Source organism: Stenella coeruleoalba, assembly GCF_951394435.1.
Source record: "Stenella coeruleoalba genome assembly, chromosome: 9".
In the NCBI taxonomy this organism is placed as follows: domain Eukaryota; kingdom Metazoa; phylum Chordata; class Mammalia; order Artiodactyla; family Delphinidae; genus Stenella; species Stenella coeruleoalba.
The window spans coordinates 89510409-89537571 of record NC_137155.1 but is presented as its reverse complement, the minus strand read 5'-3'; the positions used below and the strand labels follow the sequence as shown (position 1 = coordinate 89537571).

Sequence of the window (27163 nt, the reverse complement as noted above, 5' to 3'; positions counted from 1 at the left end):
TGGCACATATGTTATTGTGTTGTATACAAAGATGGGATTAATATATTAAACTATTGGAATGGATTATAGCCAGGGTCTGATCATCATTATAAATGGATTACATCCAGAGCGAAATCATTTAGATGATGAGATTTGGGAAGTATGAGCTAATGAGATTTAGATGAGATTTTTGGATTTTGAGTTGATGCTATAATTGAGATGAGACCTTTAGGGACCTGGGAGGGAGTGAATGTGTTTTTCATACGTGAAGGATGTAAATCATGGAGTCCAGAAGGTGGACGATGTAGGTAGAATTTTGGTCTCCATGACCTTTGCCATCTGGTGTCACGCTTGCCATTCAAAAATAGGTTTGGGATTTGGAGACTTCCAGCTAGTCAGCCAGCTGTCTGATGAGAAATGACTTGGAGAAAGACCTACCCCTAAGAAGGGATTAATGATCATATGGGACAAAAGAGCAGAAAGCAAATATTTACAGTGGGTTCCTTTGGAATCTCTTGGAATTTTATTAGAAAGAATGTAAGGAAATAGCATTTCATTTGGGGATTTTTTAATCCGTTGAATTCATGTGAACATTTTCCAATGCAAATTCTCGTCTAATCGTTTTATGGTCCTCAACCTATATAACGTTCAGGAACAAACTCAAAATTAAACCATTTCAGTCAGAGCTTTTGTTGTCCTATGCCCTGGGTCCATTCTGCAGGTCATCTGTATCTATCTATCTATCTATCTATCTATCTATCTATCTATATTTATATAACTTCACTAAATCAAATGATGTTTCAAGGCCTGTCACAGACAACAGTACAGATGGTAGTTAGGAGTTTTTGCAAAATATGAAAGCAAATTCTCTATTAATTATTATCCAAATTCCCCATATTTAATTAAATTTGAAACTGCATAGATAGTTTATGGAAGCCATGTCCTATGGAGGTCAAAGCAAATAATTGACCCTCCCCCTCCTCCCCCTCCCTCTTGCTTCTATCACCCCTGCACTGTATCCCTGCCAGCCCTCTATTTTGAATAGAGTCTAGAGTGTTTCAGCCCTTAATGTGCGTGTGAATCACCTGGAGAACTTGTTAAAGCAGATTCCTAGACCCCAGCCCCCAGACGTTCTAATTCAGCAGGTTCAGGGTAGAGCCTAAGAATTTGCATATCTAGCAGGCTCCCAGTTGACGCTGTCACTGATGCCAGTTTGGGGCTACACTTTGCAGCACTGGACAACTGTGCCAACTGCCTGTAACTAAGGGAAAGATGATGATGAAGCTGTTGGGTCCTTGGGATGGGGAGGGAGAGGGAAGACGTAGGGGTGCTAATCTAACTCACTACCTTTAATCAGGTCTCTATAACAAAACTACCTTTTCCCTTTTACAGAAGCAAATCCGGAGAAATTCAACAGTCGTTTTCGAAATAAAATGTTCTATGCAGGGGTAAGTATATATTTCATTTTTTTATGATTACACATTATTTATACTAATTCACTCATGGTAATAAAGATGCTAACTATACTCTGCTAATAATTACACACACATCTCAGATGTTTACATGTGTGTCTATATATGGTTAATGTTTAATGTCTTGGTTTAAGAATGAAAGTAAGTATGTATTTCTTAAGTTAGTTGTCAGAGAGTTCATCATCTTTGAACTTAAAAGCCCTGAAAGTTGTACTGAGGGCATGGTATTCAAGGAGTGGTGTGAAAAGCAAACATCAAAGCCAATCTAGAGAATGAGGAAATTAGGTAGATTGAAGGATGTATGGCATGTCTTGGGTTAGAATGTAGTTTTCATAGGGGCACGTATGAACTGACATTTGGATGAGAAATTGACAGAATATGGGAAGTTTTTCATGGAAGCATAGATGAGATTAAAGGGGCCCCCTTCTTTTTCCTTCTCCTCCTACTCGGGGACATCCTTGGGCGTGAATGGCTGGAAAGAAGAAAAAGGGGCCTCTAAAATATTGATTTTAAAAAGTGTGGCTTAAATTTTACCACTGGATAGAGGGAATTGAAGTAAAACGGGGTGAAATAAGACATTCTCAGTGGCAAGTTAAAGATTATATCAGCATCTAATGGACAAATAGGAAGATCAGGAAAGGTAGTCAGATCTCCAAACTGACCCTTGAAATTACCTACATTTTCACTCTCCTACTGTGATCTTAAATTTTATTATAGGTTACTTTTTTTTTTTTTTTTTTTTTTTTGCGGTACGCGGGCCTCTCACTGCTGTGGCTTCTCCCGCTGCGGAGCACAGGCTCCGGACGCGCAGGCTCAGCGGCCATGGCTCACGGGCCCAGCCGCTCCGCGGCATGTGGGATCTTCCCGGACTGGGGCACGAACCCATGTCCCCTGCATCGGCAGGCGGACTCTCAACCACTGCACCACCAGGGAAGCCCCTATAGGTTACATTTTGAAAACAAAGAAAGAATTCACTTAGTCTCTGCACTAGTTTACTGTAGATTCAGCAAAAGGAGAACTTGTCTTATATTTTTGCATAACTTAGAATCACTAGGACCTATCTATCTTACAGAAGCAAGGATTTGGCGTAAGCATGCAATGAAGATTTCTTTCTTTCTTTCTTTCCTTGTATAGGCAGCTTTTTCTGATTTCCTCCAGAGAAGCTCTAGAGATTTATCCAAGCATGTTAAAGTTGTCGTAAGTATTGAATGTGTTGACTCGTTTCATTTAAATGTAAAAAGCATGCCCCCTAACATGAACCCCAAATACCAGTTTATATACTTAATCAGTGGGCTGCATAGAACTTTAACTGAATTGAGTGTAGTTTGCTCAACCAACATTTATGAGCATTTAGTTATGTGTCAGGCGCTGTCTTAGTTGCTGAGGATGAAGTTAAATAAGATGACTGGCTTCACCACTGAAGAAACTCACAGTTGAGTCATGAGGAAGGGCACATAACTCTGGGCAGAACAATATAATCAATGTTGTTATTGGATTACTTATATAATATACTGGTGGCACAAAGGGAGAAATGAAAACTGCCCATGGTGCAGTCGGGGAAGTCATCAAAGGAATGAAGTTGGGCTGGCTATTAAGGTAGAAATAGATGCTCACCAAACAAGTATCTTTATTCCCAGCCTATCTGAAGCGTCTCCATCTTAGAAAAATACTTTGATTTCATTATTTTGTGGTCACTCGCTCTCCAGCCTGCTCAAGATCCTTCACCACTTAAGAGATTTTTTTTTTTTTTTTTTGGTGCTATTTCCCTCTGGGTCTGTATCCCAGGTTTTAGGGATACTCATCTTGGAGGCAAGGGAGATGGGAAGTCATTTTTTCTCTAAGAGATATATTTAAAAATAGCGTATCATTGATTATTAAGAAAGACAAAGTGTTTCCTTATAGTAAACAAGTTAAAAGAGGGAATGAACATGACTTTGCTGCACATACCTGTATAAGGGAAGAGAAACATGGAAGATAGAGAAAAATATATAGATGGGAAAGAAGGAATGGGAATGTAGCAATGCTTGAATTTATCGTGGAATAGATAAAGAATAGCATTTGTGACAGGAGGGGACAGGACAAAAGGTATACATTTAAGTAGAGACAAATATATGACCTTAAACTAATGGATTTATAGAGGAATATAGAGGAGGCTGAGAGGATACAAATTCAAATTCGTTGTCACCAATAAAGCCTGTAGGAGACATGAATCTCCTAAATCAGTTGAAACAGAGTTTACCACTAATCACCCTGGGCATCACTTTCAGATGTTTCAGTTCCCATGAAATACCAACGAAAAGCAAGCATCCTATAGCAGTAGCAACTTTTGAAAACTGAAATATTGCCTTTTTAAAGCTAGATACAAGAAAGACACATGGTCCATTGAACTGTGAAGATCTTGATTTTGATAAAATGATGGTTAGTTAAGTAGCAGCAACCTTGCCTCAAACTTCCCCTGTTTCTTCTTTGGCTGCCTTCAACCAAGCCAAAAATAAACCTTCCCTCCTCTTGCAGTATTTTTCACATTATTAGGAACATTGCAGCACCTGCCGGGAGAGCCACTGAGCGGAGGGCAGTGGCCATATGGAATGGTAATGCTGTCCACTGTTTAACTCAGCTGGATGGAAATTAAGCTCTATGCCGCCTCACCACTAGAAAGCTTTTCTCCCACATCTGGCAGTCCTCCTGATGAGAAATATCTCAGGCATGGTTGGCTGTGTATCAGGGATTAAAAGAAGCTTGTAGAGAGGCCAAGGTGGCAGTCAAATAACTAGAAAAGATTTGATATCAGCCTGTACATGTAACATTCCAGGTGGATTGGTCTACGTAATCATCTCTTTTTTTTATGAAGAGAAAAAAAAACAATAGAAACTAAGTCTGAACAATTCTGATTCAGTCCTAGGTCTATCTTTATGAGGTATATGACTTTGGGGGAAGCATTCAACCTTTCAGAAGAGTTCTCTCTCCTCATCTGTAAAGCAGGCATAACAGCATATGCATTTGAAGCAACAGTTACTGACCATTGTGCTGTGACACAAGGATATTTCTACAACGACATCATTGTATGTTTCCTGAGTGTGAGATGAAAAGGATGGGGGGTTAGAGCAATTAGATGTACACATAACAGCAGACCATCTTATCTTTGCCACAGGGTGAAGTCAGTATTTCCAAGGTAATAGTTAATAATCTCTCACATGAATGCTACACACACACAGACACACACACACACACACACACACACACACCCCAGAGGACAGTAATGAAAACCTACATACAGCATTATTTTGTTCTGCTTCACATGTGTTCTTCTTCTTGTTTTGATTCATCAGTGTGTGAGCTTGTACACAGGAAGATATTTTGTGTGTACATATTTTCCTTTGTGTGTTTGAAGTAAGGAAAAAGTTGAAAACGGCCGCTCTAAAGAGTTGTAAAGTTTAAATGCAATAATATATAAGAAAATTTTGTAAAACTCAATACATTGTAAGGTGCCCATCCTCACAGAATTCGATGAGTTTCCAGAATCGCTGATGAGTTTTTCAGGAGGAGAAAGTAGAAAATTTTTTTAGAAAATGAATTCTAAGTACAATAATATTAAGTATAATTTTTTTCTGTAATGCAACAATACTGCTTTGCATGCTTTTGATGTATCACATGCTATTTTTAAAAAGTTCAGTTGCTTTCAACACTCAATTTTGATCATTTAAGATGTCTACATTTTTTCTTCACTGGTAGAGCCATCTATCAACTCATTTCAAGTCCTTAAATTGGGAGACCTCATGTTTATTTAAGTATCTGAGAGTGTTGTAAAAACACCTTCAGTCAATGTCCAGAATTTGATTCCTATCTAAAAAACGTTTGAAAATACTTTGTTTATTTAGGATTGTAAGATTTCCCAGGAACAATTTTTGAGAATGCTCATGAAAAAAAAATTATGCTGTGTTAAGATCAGCTGGGAGGAGAATGAGACAACCTTGACCACTAGCAGAGTCATTTTACCTGGATTGAAACTCCCTCTGAAGCCATCCTTAGAAATTAGCAGGGAGCTTAGGAATGCTTTACCCTCTCTTCAGCAGAGAAGACAGTGGGGGAAATTCTGTGATGAGGGTGTGAGGAGAGCAAATATAAAAGCAGGCTTTATACCTTTGACATTGAGAGGCCTACAGTCATGACTAGACTGTTCCTCTTTTGGCATTTGTCACCAGTGGGAAATGAGAAAGGGAAACGAAACCCCTTTCTTTGATTAGTCAGATGATGCTCTTGAGGAAAGTACTAACTGGTGAGGGAAGCCACACACACAGAGGTATTGAGGCCAAGCCACCCTGAGGCTCTCGAAACCCAGGGTCACGGCCAGGTTCAATATGGCGGTTTATCGCAGAAGACCGGTCACAGTCTGTAAGAGATTAAATTGATAAGAGCAAATCACTAATTAGTGATTGCTAACACTAATTTATAACAGATACTTTTAAAAAAGCATGCAGGGTATATTCCTTTTAAACAGCGTTCAAAATATTATGTTGAATATTTTCAAAATAAAAATTATCTCAGAAAGCAAATAAAATAAATGGTCACATTCACGACTATTGTTTGAATCAGATGACTTTGGTAGAGATTGCTACTGCCTCAACTTGAGGATTCATCCTTTTTATTCTTTTAAACGTTTATAAATTTTCTAATGTTGATACTACAAGCCAATTTATGCTATCCAGTAATAATCCAAGGTTAAGAGTGATGATCGTTCCTTTGATTGTGAGACCAGAGAAAAATCATTCTGGTCAAATGGCAGCTTTGTTTTTATATTCAATCAAAACAAATCCAAGCCCAGAACCCTGGGTCTGGGAAAGTTATAATCAGAATAAAGTTTCAATCATAGTAATGGGCATCCACTTCAGCAGAGACAGGGACAAGGGGAAGACCATGGTACATGCTGTTGTCACCCTAGTTGTCTTTTAGACTTGAGCCTACTTCAGAATCCTTGCTTTTTTGCTTTGATTGTTGCAGTGTGATGGAACAGATCTCACCCCAAAGATTCAGGAACTGAAGTTCCAGTGTATAGTATTTTTAAATATACCCAGGTAAGCTCTGTTCATATTGTTTCCTTGGTTTGATGTGAACTCCATTTGACTTAAGGTTTTCTGCTTTCATTATAGAGAATTTCCAGGTACAAACAATGAAAAACAGTTATTTTAATGGCTTATTAAGGGTTTTCGAGTCTGATAATTTTGTTCTCCTACTTGGTTTGTTTCGTGTTCTCTGTGGTACTTTTGTGTTTATGTGATACGGCACGCATGGTGTATACTTACCCACCCTTAAGAAGCCCAGGCAGCCCTCTGGACTGGAACATTTTAATGTAATTCTCAATTACTGACGCCTTCCATCCCCTCACCCCTCACCCAGGAATGATAGACTTGAACAAATCCCTGTTCTCAGTTTCCCAAAAGCTATTAGGCAACCATCCAGCCTGATTTCAGCATGGAATTCATTCAGAATAATTGCCAGATGATTACTTTGAAAAAATAGGATCAATTAGAGGAGCATTTTCTAGCCAGGATGTCAGCTCTCTGTGGTGCTATTATATACCTCAGGAGAAAGGGATATTTAAGATTAACTAGTCTCAAAATAAGCATGTATCTCAGTGACATCAAATTAGATTCTAGGCTCCCAAGCCAAGATTTTGAAAGGGGTTGGATCTATGACCCTTTGTTATTTGCAAACCAGACAACTCAGACACAAAAATCCATGAGCAAGTTCTGTTTAGACTGAATTTAGTTGAAATGAGAATTGTGAGTAAATCCATGGCTAGGAAAATATGTCTCCTGATTACTTTTGGCAGTGCTCAACGTAGCCCCTTACATCCTGTTCCGGAAGTATTTTCATTTTAGTTGTCGAAGTAGAAGGCCTAGTAGATTCTCAGGAAACATTGTTGATTAGCAATAACAATGCTCTTCTCTTTTTCTTCTTGCTCCTCCCCCATCCCCCCTCTGGATTTTGCTTCCTCCACTTTTTAACTTCCTTGATTTCCCCTTCCCTTTCTAATCTCACATCTTTGTCTCATCCGTTTTTCACTCCTTCTGTCCGCTTCAGTTACCTTTCCTTCGTCCTGGGGTACTTATTGCCTTCTTTCTGTGTATATTATTGATGCTTACCCACCTCCGTTCCATTTCCCTTTCCTATCGGCACGTATATGTCTCCCTCCAAGACCAAGTTCTGAAACCACCTATTGATAACTCATGGTATGTGATAGAAAGTAAGCATTGGTGAATTACAGAGTGAGACACGTTGATAAATAATTAGGAGAAAGTTGGGCTCCACGGGATGCTTTTGTTGTAAAATTTTGCCCCATTTTCATAAATTGATACTTGGAGGTGATAAATTCATTTTCTTTTTTATTGGGAGGTGTGAACCAAGAGTAGAAAGATGTGTGAAATAAACATCGGGTTGAACTATAAATTAATCCCCAATGATAATCATGGGAAGACTGGAGCAAATTTCATTCTGTTTCTACTCTTCTCTTGCAGATATTGTGCTGGCACAATGCCTTGGGGGAACCCAGGAGACCACCATGACTTTGAACCTCAGCGTCATGACGATGGTTATATTGAAGTCATTGGATTCACCATGGCCTCTCTGGTGGGCAATGCGTCTATGTTATTGAAGTGTAATGTGCTTTAGTCAGAGTTAGACTTTACTATTCATTTTATAGGACCTTGGTATAATGTTCTTTCCTGGCTTGTCAACTCACAAACTTTATGCAATGTAGAGTTGCCAGGGGAAGACAAAAACAAAAAGTAATTCTTCACGTCACTAAAAAAAATTGATGCATATTTTTTGTTTAAACTTCAAAGATACATGAATATTATGTGTTAATTATCCTGATGAATTTTCTACCAGAATGATGTGGAAAGTTTTCATGCTAATTAAAAAACATTATGCCACAGACATATCCTAGCATTGATGCAGAAACCTTGCCATTTGATACTTTTCTGGTTTGCTGAGTACTTGAGTGCTTAGATAATAAGGAAAGTGGTCATTTGCATTCATCTCCATCTTGCCTGCTTAAGCATAAGATGGGCGTCTCCCTTATCACAAAATACCCGAATATAGAAAAACATCATTGTTGTGACGTTAATGAATATTCAGTTGCACAGTATCGAGATCACCTTGCATTTTAATTTTGTTTGCTGGCATTGAAAAAGTAAACGTATAGTATAAGGTCAGTTTCAAGCAGGTTTTAGCCATGTGTTTCAACTTATTATTGAAGGATGAGGAAACCAATTAAAAAGTTTGCTTATCATTGTATCCGGTGTAAATCAGGCCACACTATCAGTTTGTAAAGCAAATTAAAATAAAGCTTCTACTTGCACTTGGCTAGCGCTTGGTTTGGGCCATACCTTATGCCTCAAGGCAAGAAGGTTGCATTTCTTGTCCTGAACAACCCAAAACAACTCTTTTTCACTCATCTTGTGGATTCCAAACGACTTTTCCTCCATCACCTCGAATTAGTGAGATTTAACAGAATACCCTATTGTGATTATGGCAAGAATGTCCATCGCCTGAGATGGTGATGTTGCTTGTTACATGTGCCATGTCTACAATGAAATGGCCATTAGGTGTAAAAGATTGCTCTAGGATTGATCTAATTTCCAGAGTTGTAGCTCATGTATAGCTCTTTCTCTCCAAAGGTCTTTATGCTAACTATAGGTAAAGATTCGGCCAAGAGAAAATAGGAATAAGCCCAGGTAGGGTATGTGCCAGGGAGAATTCTTGGAGGTTCCCAAGACAAACCTGGCCACATGTGTTTTACTCATTCATTTATTCACTAATCCAGTGACCGTGTATTGAATGTTTACCGTGTGTGAGAGCTTCCTAGTCCTGGCTGTGTGGTAGAAGGCTGTCAGGGAATGTCTAAGAGAAGATGATCCCTTACCTAGGCTTGGGAGGGCAGGGAGAATTTTAAGACACTTTCCCATTGCTCTCAAGATCAAAATCTAAATCTTTATCACAAAGAGAGAAACAGAGTTTCTCTCTGATTCTCCATCCTTTCCCACTGCCCTCTTTGTTTTCTAGCTCGTTGCCTGTCAAGTCAAGTATCGCTTTGGACATCCCTTGCTTCTTTTGTACCACAGGGACACTGCATATGCTGCCTCTCTCTCAAATGTTCTTTACCCCTTCATCTTCTATAACTTCTCAGTCTGTATGTGTGTCAGGTTCTCTTTACAGTCTTTTTTTGGTTTGGGTTGTTTCTGCTTACAATTATATAATTAAAGTCTGAACAAGAAGGATATGGCAGAGTGAAATGGTAATTAGAGGAGAATTTAATGGAGGGACTCTTTACAAATAGTGCACTAGGTTTATGAGAAGCAACAATGGATGGTGTTGTATTCCTGAGCTAAAGGTGCAAAGGCAGGGAAGCAGTCAGTTGTACCAGAAAGAGAACTATTTGGGAAAGACCACCAGTTAGGAGTAGTATTTGCTAAGTGAAAGCAGCCATCCTGTGCCAGCCTGGCAGGGAGAGGGTCAGGGGCATCAATACAATTCTTGCCCTCCAGAGCTTCTGCCATTGTCTCCCTCTGGAGAAGTCTAACGGAAGCCGGAGGACAAGGGGGCCATTAATACAGTCTAAATGGGTCAGTTTCACAGACAAAAAGGAGCGCAGGGAAGGGGTGGAGTGCTGGGTGGGAGTGGCAGATGGTCGGTATCCATCACTCCAGTGTATCTCTGGTACACAGCAGCGAGCCTGATACCTGTAATTGTCAACGAGTAAATGTGACAGGATGAATGAATTTTGCCAGGAGAAGAAGAATGGACTTGGCATTCTGGAAAAAGGGAAATTTACATACACTTGGTAGTATTAGAGACCATAGTCCTCTGTGGAGACTACAGTTAGTCTTATGTAGCATAAAGGTAGGTTAAGTGAGAGTGATGTAGGTGACGCTGGAGAGGAAGACAGGGGTGACATCACAAAGTGCATTATAGAATTTATCTAGGAGTTTTGACTTTAAGGAATTAGTAAAGTGTGTTTTTTTATTTAAAAAAATTTTTATAACGTCTTTATTGGAGTATAATTGCTTTACAATGGTGTGTTAGTTTCTGCTGTATCAAAAAGTGAATCAGCTATACGTATACATATATCCCCATATCCCCTCCCTCTTGCATCTTCCTATACTACCACTCTAGGTGGTCACAGAGCACCGAGCTGATCTCCCTGTGCTATGCGGCTGCTTCCCACTAGCTATCTATTTTACATTTGGTAGTGTATATATGTCCATGCCACTCTCTCACTTTGTACCAGCTTACCCGTCCCCCTCCCCGTGTCCTCAAGTCCATTCTCTACATCTGCGTTTTTATTACTGTCCTGCCCCTGGGTTCATCAGAACCATATATTTTTTTACAGTCCATATATATGTGTTAGCATATGATATTTGTTTTTCTCTTTCTGACTGACTTCACTCATATGACTGACTCTAGGTCCATCCGTCTCACTACAAATAACTCAATTTCATTTTTATGACTAATATTTCATTGTATATATGTGCCACATCTTCTTTATCTATTCATCTGTCGTGGACACTTAGGTTGCTTCCATGTCCTGGCTATTGTAAATAGTGCTGCAATGAACATTGTGGTACATGACCCTTTTTGAATTATGGTTTTCTCAGGGTATATGCCCAGTAGTGGGATTGCTGGATCATATACTAGTTCGACTTTTAGTTTTTTAAGGAACCTCCATATTGTTCTCCATAGTGGCTGTATCAATTTACATCCCCACCAACAGTGCAAGAGGGTTCCCTTTTCTCCACACCCTCTCCAGCATTTATTGTTTGTAGATTTTTTGATGATGGCCATTCGGACTGGTGTGAGGTGATACCTCATTGTAGTTTTGATTTGCATTTCTCTAATGATTAGTGATGCTGAGCATCTTTTCATGTGTCTGTTGGCCACCTGTATATCTTCTTTGCAGAAATGTCTGTTTAGATCATCTGCCTATTTTTGGATTGGATTGTTTGTTTTTTTGATATTGAGCTGCATAAACTGCTTGTATATTTTGGAGGTTGATCCTTTGTCAGTTGCTCCGTTTGCAAATATTTTCTTCCATTCTGAGGGTTGTCTTTTCATCTTGTTTATGGTTTCCTTTGTGGTGCAAAAGCTTTGAAGTTTCATTAGGTCCCATTTGTTTATTTTTGTTTTTATTTACCTTTCTCTAGCAGGTGGGTCAAAAAGGATCTTGCTGTGGTTTATGTCATAGAGTGTTCTGCCTATGTTTTTCTCTAAGAGTTTGATAGTGTCTGGCCTTACCTTTAGGCCTTTAATCCATTTTGAGTTTATTCTTGTGTATGGTGTTAGGGAGTGTTCTAATTTCATTCTTTTACATGTAGCTGTCCAGTTTTCCCAGCACCAGTTATTGAAGAGGCTGTCCTTTCACCATTGTATATTATTGCCTCCTTTATCAAAGATAAGGTGACCATATGTGCGTGGGTTTATCTGTGGGCTTTCTATCCTGTTCCATTGATCTGTATATCTGTTTTTGTGCCAGTACCATACTGTCTTGATTACTGTAGCTTTGTAGTATAGTCTGAAGTCCAGGAGCCTGATTCCTCCAGCTCATTTTTCTTTCTCAAGATTGCTTTGGCTATTTGGGGTCTTTTTTGTTTCCACACAAATTGTGAAATTTTTTGTTGTAGTTCTGTGAAAAATGCCATTGGTAGTTTGATAGAGATTGCACTGAATCTGTAAATTGCTTTGGGTAGTATAGTCATTTTCACAATGTTTATTCTTCCAATCCAAGAACATGGTATATCTCTCCATCTATTTGTATCATCTTTAATTTCTTTCATCACTGTCTTACAGTTTTCTGTATACAGGTCTTTCGTCTCCTTAGGTAGGTTTATACCTAGATATTTTATTCTTTTTGTTGCAGTTGTAAATGGGAGTGTTTCCTTAATTTCTCTGTCTGATTTTTCATCATTAGTGTATAGAAATGCAAGAGATTTCTATGCATTACTTTTGTATCCTGCTACTTTACCAGATTCATTGATTAGCTCTAGTCATTTTCTGGTAGCATCTTTAGGATTCTCTATGTATAGTATCATGTCATCTGCAAACAGTGACAGCTTTACTTCTTTTCCGAATTGGATTCCTTTTATTTCTTCTCTTATTGCTGTGGCTAAAACTTCCAGAACTGTATTGAATAGTAGTGGTGAGAGTGGGCAACCTTGTCTTATTCCTGATCTTAGTGGAAATGGTTTCAGTTTTTCACCATTGAGAGTGATGTTAGCTGTGGGTTTGTCATATATGGCATTTTTAATGTTGAGGTAAGTTCCCTCTATGCCTACTTTCTGGAGGATTTTTATCATAAATGGGTGTTGAATTTTGTCAAAAGCCTTTTCTGCATCTGTTGAGATTATCATATGGTTTTTATTCTTCAATTTGTTAATATGGTGTATCACATTGATTGATTTGTGTACATTGAAGAATCCTTGCATTCCTGGAATAAACCCCACTTGATCATTGTGTATGATCCTTTTAATGTGCTGTTGGATTCTGTTTACTAATATTTTGTTGAGGATTTTTGCATCTGTGTTCATCCGTGATATTGGCCTGTAGTTTTCTTTTTCTGTGACATCTTTGTCTGGTTTTGGTATCAGGGTGATGGTGGCCTCATAGAAAGAGCTCGGGAGTGTTCCTCCCTCTGCTGTATTTTGGAAGAGTTTGAGAAAGATGGGTGTTAGCTCTTCTCTAAATGTTTGATAGAATTCGCCTGTGAAGCCATCTGGTCCTGGGCATTTATTTGTTGGAAGAATTTTAATCACAGTTTCAATTTCAGTGCTTGTGATTGGTCTGTTTATATTTTCTATTTCTTCCTGGTTCAGTCTCGGAAGGTTGTGCTTTTCTTAGAATTTGTCCATTTCTTCTAGGTTGTCCATTTTATTGGCATATAGTTGTCTGTAGTAATCTCTCATGATTCTTTGTATTTCAGCAGTCAGTTGTTACTTCTCCTTTTTCATTTCTAATGCTATTGAGTCTTTTCTCTTTTTTTCTTGATGAGTCTGGCTAATGGTTTATCACTTTTGTTTATCTTCTCAAAGAACCAGCTTTTAGTTTTATTGATCTTTGCTATCATTTCCTTCATTTCTTTTTCATTTATTTCTTATCTGATCTTTATGTTTTCTTTCTTTCTGCTAACTTTGGTTTTTTTTGTTCTTTCTCTAATTGCTTTAGGTTTAAGGTTGGGTTGTTTATTTGAGATTTTTCTTTTTTCTTGAGGTAGGATTGTATTGCTATAAACTTCCCTCTTAAAACTGCTTTTGCTGCATCCCGTAGGTTTTGGGTCATCGTGTTTTCACTGCCATTTGTTTCTAGGTATTTTTTGATTTTCCCTTTGATTTCTTCAGTTATCTCTCGGTTCTTTAGTAGCGTATTGTTTAGCCTCCATGTGTTTGTATTTTTTACAGATTTTTTCCTGTAATTGATATCTAGTCTTATAGTGTTGTGGCCAGAAAAGATACTTGATATGATTTCAATTTTCTTAAATTTACCAAGGCTTGATTTGTGACCCAAAATATGAACTATCCTGGAGAATGTTCCATGAGCACTTGAGAAGAAAGTGTATTCTTTTGATTTTGGATGGAGTGTCCTCTAAATATCAATTACGTCCATCTTGTTTAATGTGTCATTTATAGCTTGTGTTTCCTTATTTATTTTCTTTTTGGATGATTTGTCCATTGGTGAAAGTGGGGTGTTAAAGTCCCCTACTATTATTGTACTACTGTCCATTTCCCCCTTTATGGCTGTTAGCATTTGCCTTATGTATTAAGGTGCTCCTGTGTTGGGTGCATAAATATTTACAATTGCTATATCTTCTTCTTGGATTGATCCCTTGATCATTATGTAGTGTCCTTCTTTGTCTCTTGTAATAGTCTTTATTTTAAAGTCTATTCTGTCTGATATGGTATTGGCTGCTCCAGCTTTATTTGATTTCAATTTGCATGGAATATCTTTTTCCATCCCCTCACTTTCAGTCTGTACATATTCCTAGGTCTGAAGTGGGTCTCTTGTAGGCAGCATATATACAGGTCTTGTTTTTGTATCCATTCAGCCAGTCTGTGTCTTTTGGCTGGAGCATTTAATCCATTTACATTTAAGGTCATTATCAATACATATGTTCCTATTACCATTTTCTTAATTGTTTTGGGTTTGTTTGTATTTTTCGTTCTTTTCCTTCTCTTGTGTTTCCTGCCTAGAGAAGTTCCTTTAGCATTTGTTGAAAAGCTGGTTTGGTGGTGATGAGTTCTCTTAGCTTTTGCTTGTCTGTAAAGATTTTCATTTCTCCATCAAATCCGAATGAGATCCTTGCTGGGTACAGTAATCTTGATTGTAGCTTTTACCCTTTCATCACTTTCAATATGTCCTGCCACACCCTTCTGGCTTGCAGAGTTTCTCCTGGAAGAGCAGCTGTTAACCTTATGGTGATTCCCTTGTATGTTATTGGTTGGTTTTCCCTTGCTGCTTTTAATATTTTTTCTTTGTATTTAATTTTTGATAGTTTGATTAATATATGTCTTGGTGTGTTTCTCCTTTGAATTATCCTGTATGGGACTCTCTGTGCTTCCTGGACTTGATTGACCATTTCCTTTCCCATATTAGGGAAGTTTTCAACTATAATCTCTTAAAATATTTTCGCAGTCCCTTTATTTTTTTCTTCTTCTGGGACCCCTATAATTTGAATGTTTGCGCATTTAATGTTGTCCCACAGGTCTCTGAGACTGTCCTCAATTCTTTGCATTCTTTTTTCTTTATTCTGCTCTGTGTTAGTTATTTCCACTATTTTAGCTTCCACGTCACTTATGCTTTCTTCTGTCTCAGTTATTCTGCTATTGATTCCTTCTAGAGAATTTTTAATTTCATTTATTGTGTTGATCATCATCATTGTTTGTTTGCTCCATAGTTCTTCTAGGTCCTTGTTAAATGTTTCTTGTATTTTCTCCATTGTATTTCCAAGATTTTGGGTCATCTTTACTGTCATTACTCGGAATTCTTTTTCAGGTAGACTGACTATTTTCTCTTCATTTTTTTGGTCTGGTGGGTTTTTACCTTGCTCCTTCATCTGCTGTGTATTTCTATGTCTTCTCATTTTGCTTAACTTACTGTGTTTGGGGTCTCCTTTTCGCAGACTGCAGGTTTGTAATTGCCATTGTTTCTGGTGTCTGCCCCCAGTGGGTAAGGTTGGTTCAATGGGTTGTGTAGGCTTCCTGGTGGAGGGGACTGGTGCCTGTGTTCTGATGGATGAGGCTGGATCTTGTCTTTCTGGTGGGCAGGACTGCGTCCGGTGGTGTGTTTTTCAGTGTCTGTGAACTTATTGTGATTTTAGGCAATCTCTCTGCTAATGGGTATGGTTGTGTTCCTGTCTTGCTAGTTGTTTGGCATGGGGTGTCTAGCACTGGAGCTTGCTGGTCATTGAGTGGAGCTGGGTCTTAGCGTTGAGACCGAGATCTCTGGGAGCGCTCTTGCCAACTGATATTACAAGGGGCCGGGAGGTCTCTGGTGGACCAGTGTCCTGAACTCGGCTCTCCCACCTCAGAGGCTCAGGCCTGACACCTGGCTGGAGCACCAAGACCCTGTCAGCCACACGGCTGGGTCATCCTGGAGAAGATGGACTGAAGCCAGGAGAAAGCTAGAGGATGGGAGACCTGTCAGAAGGCTTGTTTGATGAAATCAGGCAAGGTTGGTGGCATTCTGTACCCAGGCTCTACTCACAAAGGGGATAGGGGTGCCTCGGGAAGCCGAGCACATGCTTCCACCTAAAGTGTGTTTTAAGAATAAATAGTTGTTATGGGAAAAGTTCAGTGTAAAAACAGGCAGTATATTGGACCCTAACGCACCATCCCTTAGCTTCTAATTATCAGTTCATGGACAATTTTATTTCTGTCACCAGCTATGATCTCCTCTCATATTATTTTGAAGTAAATCCCAGATATTATATCATTTTACCCATGAAATTTTCTGAATGTGTTTTTTAAAAGGTAAGATTTTCTTTTATGGATACAATCACAAAATGTTATCTCAAAAATTAAAATAATAGCTTCTGAATATCACTAAATACTCAGTATTCAAATTTTTAGTTGTCTTGCAGATGTCATTTGTTTTCTTATGCTCTGTTTGTTTTCATCAGGATTCATATAAAATGCATTCACTGTGATTGGCTGGTATGACACTTAAGTCTCTGTAGGTTCCCACCCATCTCTCTCTCTCTCTCTCTCTCTCTCTCTCTCTCTCTCTCTCTCTCTCTCTCTCTCCCTTCATTTATTTATTAAAGAAACCAGGCTATTTGTCCTGTACTGTGCTGATAACATCCCCAAAGTCTCAATGACGTGTTCTTCTCTCTTCCCTGTTTCCGCTAAGTTGATATTTGGATATAGATTCATCAGACACATTTTTTCCCAGATCTCTTTTGTAAGTAGTGTTTTATTCTTCCAAGAGAGGATATGTAACGTCTCATTCTCTCTCTCTCTCTCTCTCTCTCTCTCTCTCTCTCTCTCTCTCTCTCTCTCTCTCTCTTCTCTCTCTGGTTAACAGTCTTTGACGATCAATGTCTGCATCCAGGAATCATCAGTGGTTGCAAAATTGTGATATTCTACTTCTATCCTTCATTTATTAACTGGAATATGTCTCTAAAGAGAAATTTTTTTCTATTCCTACTGTTTTGTTACTTAGTTATACAGTTTGTTTCAGAGAAGCAGGATAAATGGTTCTTTTATATATACATTTTCAAAATAATAAGTTAGTTCACTAGCATCTTTTGATGGTGACTGTGGTTTGGAAGTGGCATCCAATTTTGGGAACTACTCCCATGAAGAGTTTGCATCTGTATACCCTCCCCTTGAATCTAGGTGGGCTTACAAATACTTGGCAAATAGAGTACAGTGGAATTGATGCTGCGTAACTTTTGAGACTGTATCATTAAATGCCATGCAGCATATGGAAAATATGGGCAATATTGATGGTTTCTAATTAACAGGAGTTTTGTAAATTCAAGGTAATACTTATTTTAAAATGTCTCACTGCTCTCATTCATTCAATGTCGGTCATGAATATTTATTGAATAGTTGTTGAATCCACAAATACTTATTGAATCCATAAATGACACTCTGCTAGGTAAAATGGTTACAAAATGAACCAGTAGAAAAGCTGTGTCCTCAGGATGCCCACAGTTCATGTTGTGGGGAGAGATGAAGAAAGAAATGAGCAATAACAGTCTGACACAAATTCTAGGAGAAAGGCATGTGTGACGATGGAAAGGAGAACCGTATTTACAAACTGGGGAGATCAGCAAAAATTTCACAGAGGAGGCAGGAGTCTCTATGGGTGAGATGGCCAAGTGGCTGCTCCCCTAGAGGGATCAGCCTAAGAGGGCCTGGAAACCAGGAGAACTACTAGTGGTGGCTCAGAGTGATGATACAAATGGTGAATAAAGGGCAGAAAGGGTTGGGTTTTTATAATTTGTTGTTTTAACTGTTATGGGGAGGTTGCAGCAGATGGCATGAGACAGGATCAGGTTTGTTGCTCAGAAAAGTTATTTGGATGTCAGTGTGAAAGGTGACCAGAATCTTAACTTCTGGAGACAGACGGACAAATCAGGACATTGGTACCAAAGTCCAGGTGAAGAGATGAGGAGATCCGAAAGCCTGAAGAAAGACAGTGGTGATGAAGATAGAAGGGGTTGGTGAATTCAAGAGTTATTGATACGGACTTATTGTGAAGGGTGAGAAAGGAGTATCAGTGAATGCTGGGTGGCCAGCATAGGCAAAGGGTGAATATATTATATGTGATAGAAAATATAAAAGAAAGGTAATAGTGTCAAAAAATGAACTCTGTTTTATATAAGTTAAAATTGAAACCCCTGTGAGACATCTAAGAAGATATAGAAATGTGCAGTTTGAAATATATGTTTAGAGCTCAGGAGATCCCTCTAGGTCAGGAGAGAATATTTAGGGGGGTCTATCAAATCCTTTTCTCTCCCATCCCATCATTAGTAGGAAAAGGAGGAAAATAATAGATGGGAGTTGGTGTAGAGAAAATGGAATAGTAAAATTATTAAATGTAGATAATACTGCACAATTTTGAACATCCATGTTCTTTAAATAATATTGCTTCATATTCATACACATCTTACCTTCCTATTCATATAGCAGACACTATTGTATTTTTTTTTTTTACTCAATAATGAAAGCACTTTATTTTCAGTCCTTAAATTTCACATGCCTTGAAACTATTATGTTTCTAAGAAGGTAAATTATTTGAAAACTCACACATCTGTGTAAGATGATTATATAAACAGAAGAGTGTAGTTATTTGGGTAAAAGTGTATGTATTTTTGTGTATCTAAAATATTCAGAGTGGTGCTTTAAGAGAGAGTTGAAATAGAATTACTAGAATGGGAGAAAATATTGTTTCTTTTAGACTTTATCTTGTAATTGCACATTTCAAAGCAGAAGTATTCAATTCATTTTACTGGTTGAAATGCATTCCTATTAATTAAGATGATTCTTCATTGGGTGCTTGGTAACCTGATTAGCTTTTTGGATTCTACACAGACCATAATCAGACCCTATAAGCTGTATTTACTTCTGCCACAATTTTCTGCCATTACAGTTGTAAAGGGCCTTTCATGTTGAGTCTGTTTCTAAGTAATCTAAAACTTTTCAAGACAGTTGAAAGCATTATTCAGATGGAGGAATTGGGAGCCTAATTTGCTATGTGGTATGTAATCCAAAGATTTCAGTCTCCTGAACTTTAAGGAAAGCATAGCCCGCTTTCTTTTTGTTAATTGAAATTAAAATATGTAGGCTGTTTGATATTTATGAATTAGAAAAGCAAAAGGTTATTCAGTGAGAAAAGTTACATAGAGAAACTCCCAGGGTTGAAGTTGTACACATACCAGATAATCTTTTTTTTTTTTAGAAAAAAGTAATATTAAATGTTTATTTTGATAACATATGTAAGTATAAGAACTAAAACTATCACTCAGAATCACATGATCCATAACTAACTATATTTATATTTTGATGTGTTCCCTTTCAATTGCTTTATTTCCATGTTTTTAAATATATGGGGAATCATATTATAAGTAAATCCTACTCTTTCATTGTGTAACTATGTCTCAATTTACATAATAATTATTCCTTTATGAAAAGCTTCCTTTATGGAACTTTTAGGTTTCTCGATGTTTGGTGGTATAAAACACTCCTGTAATTAACATAATGTTTATAAACCACAGTTAACATTTCAAATTATTTTCTTATGTCAAATCCCCAGGAGAGAAATGACTGATTCAATGGCATAAACATTTTAAAGCCTCTTAATAAAAATTATAAAACTGCTTTCTAGAAATTTTGTACTGTTTACTTGCCCAACAGCAATGTCTAAGAATACCTGATGGGAAGTGTTACGAATTTAATACCCTACAGGTTCTGAAAATGTGTTCATGGATAGAAACAAAAAGCTATTATAATATTACACTTGATGAAACAGAATGAGAGGATAAAATTACATCCCTAGAAAGAAAGAAATTATGTTTTATACAGTCAATTATGTCCAACAAAAAAGAGAGTAAGACATGTTGTTTACCTTTATTGTTACCTTTTATGTCTTTGGTTTTTTAAAAAATGTCTGTATTTTTTGCATATTTTGATGGGCTGTTTATCTTTTATTGTTGAATTTCAGGTACTGTTTATATATTCTGAATACAAGTCTTTTGACAGATATATTTAGTGCAAATATGTTCTCAGTTTATTTTTATCTTTTTTTTTTAATGTTTCTTTTGATCGACAGAAGTTTAAATATTCTTATGAATTCCAGTTTTAGGAGGTAGGCATATTTCATGCTAGAGCTTTTTGTGTCCTTCTTAAATCATTGCTTACTCCAGGAAAGGTTGGGAAGATATTCTCCTTTGTCTTCTTGAAGATTTATAGTGTTAGCTTTTATGTATAAGTATGTGATTCAGCTCATATTCTTGTGTATTCTGCAAAGTAGCTTCAAGGTTCATTTTTAAAAATACGATTATCCAAAACTTTGCAAGTTTCTTAATAACATCATGAGAGGTGAAATAAAAGAATCTCATTCATGATTTTTTAAAATACATTTATCCAGTTTTTTTCCAGCACTATTTTTTGAGTAGACTTTCCTTTTCTATAGAATTGTCTTGGTGCCTTTGCCTCTTGATTGTATGTGGGTCTTTTTCTGAACTCTATTGTTTCATTGATTTGTTTATCCTTAATCCACTTCCACACTGTTTTGATTGCTATAGATTTATTGTAAGTCTTCAACCTGGTAATATGAATCATTTCATTTTGCTTTTCTAAGGGTGTTAGGGTTATTCTACATCTTTTGAATTTGTGTATAGATTTTAGAATTAGTTTGTGTCTACATAAAACTGTTTGGATTTTAATTGGGATTGCATTGAATCTATAGGTAAATTTAGGGAGAATTGGCATATTAACATTATTGAATGTTCCAATCTATAAGCATGATATATTTCTCCATTTATTTAGGTGTTCTTTAATTTCTCTTAGCAGTCTTTTATAGTTTCAGCACAGTTTTCAGGTCCTTGCATACCTTTTGTTAAATTCATTCCTAAGTATTTTAAATAGTATGATTTTAAATTTCACATGTAATTATTATTGCTAATATATAGAAATAACTGATGTCTATGTGTACACACATGTGTAGATATTTATTTATTGACTTTGTCTTGCAGGTTTGCTAAATTCACTCATTAGTTCTAGTAGTTTTTGATATATACCTTAGGTTTTTTTGTTTTTCTGGGGTTTTTTTTTTTGCAGTACACGGGCCTCTCACCGCTGTGGCCTCTCCCGCTGTGGAGCACAGGCTCTGGACGCTCAGGCTCAGCAGCCATGGCTCACAGGCCCAGCCGCTCCACGGCATGTGGGATCTTCCCGGACCGGGGCACGATCCCGTGTCCCCTGCATCGGCAGGCAGACCCTCAACTACTGCACCACCAGGGAAGCCCCCTTAGGTTTTTTTGTATACATAATTGGGTGGTCTGTGAATAGGACAGTTTTATTTCCTTACACACCTTTTATTTTTCTTGCCTTATTGAATGAGCTGGCAATATGTTGAATAACTGTGGTAGGAATGAACATGCTTGCCTTCTTCCCGATTATAGGAGGAAGCATTCCATATTTCCTCATGAGGTATGCTGTTTCGTTGTTGCTGTTTTTATAAAAGCCCTTTATGTAATTAAGTAATTATGATTCTCTGTCAGTTTTCTGAGAGTTTTTTTAAGTCACAAATGAGTGATGTACTTAATCAAATGCTTTTTTTTTTAATATATGGAAGTGACCTGATTTTCTCCTTTATTTTCTTTATATCATAAATTCCATTGATTTTTTAAAAAAATTACTCAGTTTGCATTTCCAAGTTAAGCCTCACTTGATGTACTGTCATTTTTTATATGCTGGATTCAATTTACTAATATTTTGTTAAGCATTTTTGTGACTGATTATGAAAGATATTGGTCTATAAATTTATTTTCTTGAAATATCCTTTATGGGTTTTGATATCAAGGTATGCTGGCCCCGTAAATTGAGATAGGGATTGTCTGCTTTCTGAAAGAATTTCTGTAAGATTGGTATTATTTTTTTCCTTAAGTATTTCATAGAATTTCCTAAAGAACTGTCTGGGCTTGAGATTTATTTGAGGCAAGAATAGATATAGAATTATTCACATTTTCTATTTCTTCTTCAGTCAGTTTTACTAAGTTGAATTTTTCAAGGAATTTGTCCACTTCATTGAAATTGTTAAGTCTATTGGCCTAAAGTTGTTCACAGTGTTCTCTTACTTTTTTAATGTCTGTAAAATCCCCTCCTTTATTCTTGATACAAGTAATTTGTTACAGACCTTTTTCTCTTATAATTTCATTTTTTCTCCCCTACTTTGTGCTATTTTTTTCATGTATTACACTCTGACATAACATATAAACCCTGCATTTCAGTATTGATATTTTTGCTTTAAGCAGTCAGTTGTTTTTTGAAGAAATTAAGAGGTGAAAGAACAGTTCATAGTCTTTTATGTATACCCACATATTCACCATTTCCAGCTTTCTTCATTTCTTTCTGTTGATCAAAGATTTCATCTGGTATCATTTTGCTCGAGTTTGAAAGATTTCCTTTAGCATTTCTTATAGTACAGTTCTCTTGGCAGTAAATAATTTCAAATTTAATTTTTCGGAAATGTGTTTATTTTATCCTCATTTTTTTGAACTATATTTTTATGAATATAGAATACTGGATTGACTGGTTTGTTTGTTGGCTTCTTCCAGCACTTTAAATATGTTGTTTCATTTTCTTCAGGCCTCCATGTTTTAAGGATGAACAGTCAGGTACCAGTTGTATCATTATTCCCCTCTTTATGTCTTTTTTTCTCTGTTTTTGAGGCTTTTTTCTTCTAGTTTTAAGCCTCTATGTGTTTGTTTTACTCTTCTGTCGCTGCTGTAAGCAAATTACCATGAGCAGTGGTTTAAGACTGCACAAATGTAATATCATACAGTTTGGGAGATCAGAAGTCTAAGATGGATGGTTGGGCTGTGTTTCTTCCGGAGACTCTGGGGAAGAACCCACTTCCTTGTCTTTTTCAGCTTGTTGAGGTGGCCTACTTTTCCTGGCTCATGGCCCCGCCTCACTCTGACCTCTGCTTCTATACTCACCTCTTGTTCTCTGACTCTCCTGCCTCCCTTCTTCCCTTATAAGGACCTTTGTGATGACATCAGGGCCCCCTCCCACAGATAATCCAAAATAGTCTCCTATGTCAACATCCTTAATGTAATCATACCAGAAAGGGCTCTTTTGCCTTGTACGGTTTTCATAGTTTCTGGGCATTAGAATGTGGGCATAGTTTTCCTGGTTGTTGTAGTGGGCATTATTCTAACTTCCACATGGTTTTCTTTGTATTTATCCTGTTTTAGGTTCATTGATCTTTTTGGAACTGAAGGTTGACCTTTTTTTTTTTTCCCTACAAATTTGGAATATTTTCATCCGTGTATTTTCTGCTCCATCCTTTTCTGCTCCTTCTGGCATTCAATTATGTGTACTTTAGATTGCTTGCTATTGCCGTATGGGTCTTGGGGAAAAAAATAAAATGTTTTAGTCTTTGTTTTACAGATTATGTAATTTGTATTGCTCTGTTTTCATGTTCACTGACCCCTTTTTGCAGTGTCCAGTTTGCTCTTAAGTCCATTCAGTGATCATTTCAAAAAATTTTTCTTCCTCACGGATCACATTTTCTTGCTTCTTTTCATGTCTAATACAATTGATTATATGCTGAATAGATGATATATTGTATGGAGTCTGGCTTTTCTTTTATTGTGACCTAGTTGATACTGTTTCAGCATTATATTCTGTTCAGTTCCCTTCTTGCTTCACAAAATCCAAAAACAAGTCTGGTATAAGGGATGGATGCTACTAACCTAGTGTAAAAAAAAAAACAATCATCAATAAGATGTGTTTCTTCCCAGGTTTATACAAATTTATTTGATCCCAGGATATGTTGTTGATTATATGACTACACTATATTAACTCTGTCATGATATTACAGATTTCAGAGGATTGACTATTTATGGAAATAGCTTGAAAGCATGAAGATGATTTTTTTCCATCGTGCACCACTGAATTCCAGGCTAGATCTCACTGTTGGCAGAAAAGCTGAACAGACCCCTTTTGTGGCTTTTTTGCCTCCCATGAACTCACCTTAATAGTGAATCTACCTCTATTGAACAAAAATGGAAAAAGACATAAGTATACAATAAACCCGAGTGAGAAGGAGTTCTTAGGTTTCTTCATTATAAGAATCTCCACTTTTTCAAAAAATGTTCTTATTCATAGTATTTAATAATTGCTGGATTAATTTTAATGAGCAGAAGGAAAGTTTTTCAAATAAAGCCTTTCCTTTTTACTGTCCTCTGCTTCATTGTAGTTACTGGCTGTGCATTAGCATACAGCTAATATTGTCAAAGTTAGATGGCATGTGGTAGAATTTGAGAACATGAAATTACAGGTACAACCTAGAATCCTAAAATGCTAGTGCTAAAACAGACCATAGCAGCCTACCAAAACCTAATCACTTAACATATAAAGAAACTGAATCTATGGAATTATTTTTGCCATAAATGTTACTCATATGAACAATAATTAAGTAAATAGTAATACTATTGCTGGTGGTATTTAGACTGCTTACAGCATGTATTACAGTAGGATTTTAAAATACACCCATGTCCAGAAATGTTAATATTTGATAAAATGGAAAAAAGCAATAAAACTTAATGGCATTGCTTCGTGGCAATAAAACCGCTTGTAAAAACTTGTATAGAAAAATATGCCTTGAATGATGGTGCCACTGCAAATTACTTAAGTAAAATTTTTCATTTGGGGGACTAGGGTAGGGTGTCAGAGAGGGAAAATATCCCATGTGAGATAGTTCAATTGAGGGAATTTAGTACAGGGGACTAGTTACAGGATGTTAGAAGAACTGAAAAGAGGTAACCCATAGAGAGCAATCCATGGATTAGCAACTGCAGAAATTCTCTGCCACCTCCAGGACTGGAGGGACAAAGGGAAAAGACAGTGTTATCAGCATTCAGGAGCCAGGGCCATTCAGCAGTGGTGGGACCTTGGACAAGTGGCCATTGATGGGCTGTGCAGTGAGGGTCATCGGGCAGGAGCTGGGACTCCAGAGAAGGGAATCAGACCACAAGAGTTGAGGTCATTGCTGGGGCTGCCTGTCTGTGCTGGGACTGTAGAGACAGGGTGGCCTGGGAAGAGTGCTTGCCAGTGGGAAATGGAAACAGAGGAGAAACAGCCACTGCCAGAGACACTGCTTGAAAAAAGAGAGCTAAGGAGAAATATATACTTGTGCTCTCCTCTCTTTCTACTGGCTAATTTTTATATTAATATTTATGTTTCTTGCTCCTAGTCCTTTAATACATCTGGGCTTAATATTTGTGTATGATGTGAGGTAGAATACTCATTTTATTTTTCTCCATTTTATTTTATTTATTTATTTTTTTGCGGTACGCGGGCCTCTCACAGTTGCGGCCTCTCTCGTTGCGGAGCACAGGCTCCGGACGCGCAGGCTCAGCGGCCATGGCTCACGGGCCCAGCCGCTCCACGGCATGTGGGATCTTCCCGGACCAGGGCACGAACCCGCATCCCCTGCATCAGCAGGCGGACTCCCAACCACTGTGCCACCAGGGAAGCCCCCTATGTCTTTTCTTATGCAAACACCTTTATTTGAATTGTATCTTTGAATATTACATGACTCAATATTCAATAAGGATAATCTATTGTTATGTTTTCAAAATATTCTCAGCCATTTGTGAACCTTTATTCTTTGAAATTAATTATAGAATCAGTTTGACAAGATTCTTCAAAATAGTATTTCTCATATTCACTTGGAATTACATTGAATTTATGTATTAATTTGGAGGAAATTCATATCATTAGAGTATTAAATTGTCCCATCCATGGCTATGGCGTGGTTCTCCATTTCTTTAAGGTTTATGTCTCCAGTAGTTTAAAACTTTTCTGCATAAAAGTTTTATTGCTTTATTTTTGTTGATATTATAGATGACATCCTATTTTTTATTATATTTTTACTTAGTTATTGCTAGAGATGGGGAGCCCTTGATTTTTTTATGTTGATAGTGTACCTTTCTTGCAAGGTTTAATTTTTGGCCTGTGAATTTTCTTGGACTTTTGATGTATGGGATGATATTAGTGGAAATATTACAAGGTTTGCTTTCTTTCTTCCATGGCTTTTTCCTCCAATTTTATTTCCTTGACTTATTATGTTGGTCAAGACCTCCAATACTATGTTGAAAACTTTTGTTACTAGTGGATCATCTTGTCCCTTGAAAGGAATGCTTTGAATTTTCTTTATTCCAAATAATGTTTTCCCTAAGGATTTTGATAGATGACCTTTATCAGGTAAATAAATCGTGTTTAAGTCCTAGTTTTCTAACAATTGACCCTAAAAGGCACTGAACTTTATTATTTTTTCTGCATCTTTTGGGATGATAATGTGGTTTATCTCACTTAAACCACAGTATGGTGAAATTATAATAATGTGTTTTTTATTTTATTTTTATTGAGGTATAGTTAATTTACAATGTTGTGTTAGTTTCAAGTGTACAGCAGAGTGTTTCAGTTATACATATATATGTATACAAATATATTCTTTTTCAGATTCTTTTCCATTTTAGGTTATTACAAGATAATGAGTATAGTTCATTGTGCTATACAGTAGGTCCTTGTTGTTTACCTGTTTTATATATAGTTTGAGAAGTAATCTCAAACTCCTAATTTATCACCCCTCCCCGGCCCCCCACCTCCGCTATCCCTTTGGTAACCGTAAGTTTGTTTTCTGTGTCTGTGAGTCTATTTCTGTTTTGTAAATAAGTTCGTTTTGTACCATTTTTTTAAGATGCCACAAGTAAGTGCTATCATATGATATTTGTCTTTCTCTGACATTTCACTTAATATGATAATCTGTAGGTCCATCCATGTTGTTGCAAATGGAATTATTTCATTCTTTGTTATTTTCTGATGTTGAAGTATTCTTAATTCTTGCAAACCCGTAATGGATCACAGTTTAGTTTTTACGTAACAGACCAGTAAAAGCAATTAGCTATTTTTAAAATGATTTTG

At 37.1% G+C, this 27163-nt stretch overlaps 1 protein-coding gene across 5 annotated transcripts in view; it reads left to right on the top strand.

The window, feature by feature from the left end:
• Window positions 1-27163, top strand: part of DGKI (diacylglycerol kinase iota) — a gene marked incomplete at its 5' end in the record, with an annotated part of 450496 nt that overhangs the window by 268413 nt on the left and 154920 nt on the right. For all 5 annotated transcript variants that reach the window (XM_079930955.1, XM_079930954.1, XM_079930953.1 and 2 more), the window contains 4 exons: window positions 1372-1427; window positions 2586-2648; window positions 6450-6523; window positions 7967-8078. In XM_079930955.1, the coding sequence (XP_079787081.1) occupies window positions 1372-1427; window positions 2586-2648; window positions 6450-6523; window positions 7967-8078 (305 nt within the window). The remainder of the gene's footprint in view (window positions 1-1371; window positions 1428-2585; window positions 2649-6449; window positions 6524-7966; window positions 8079-27163) is intronic.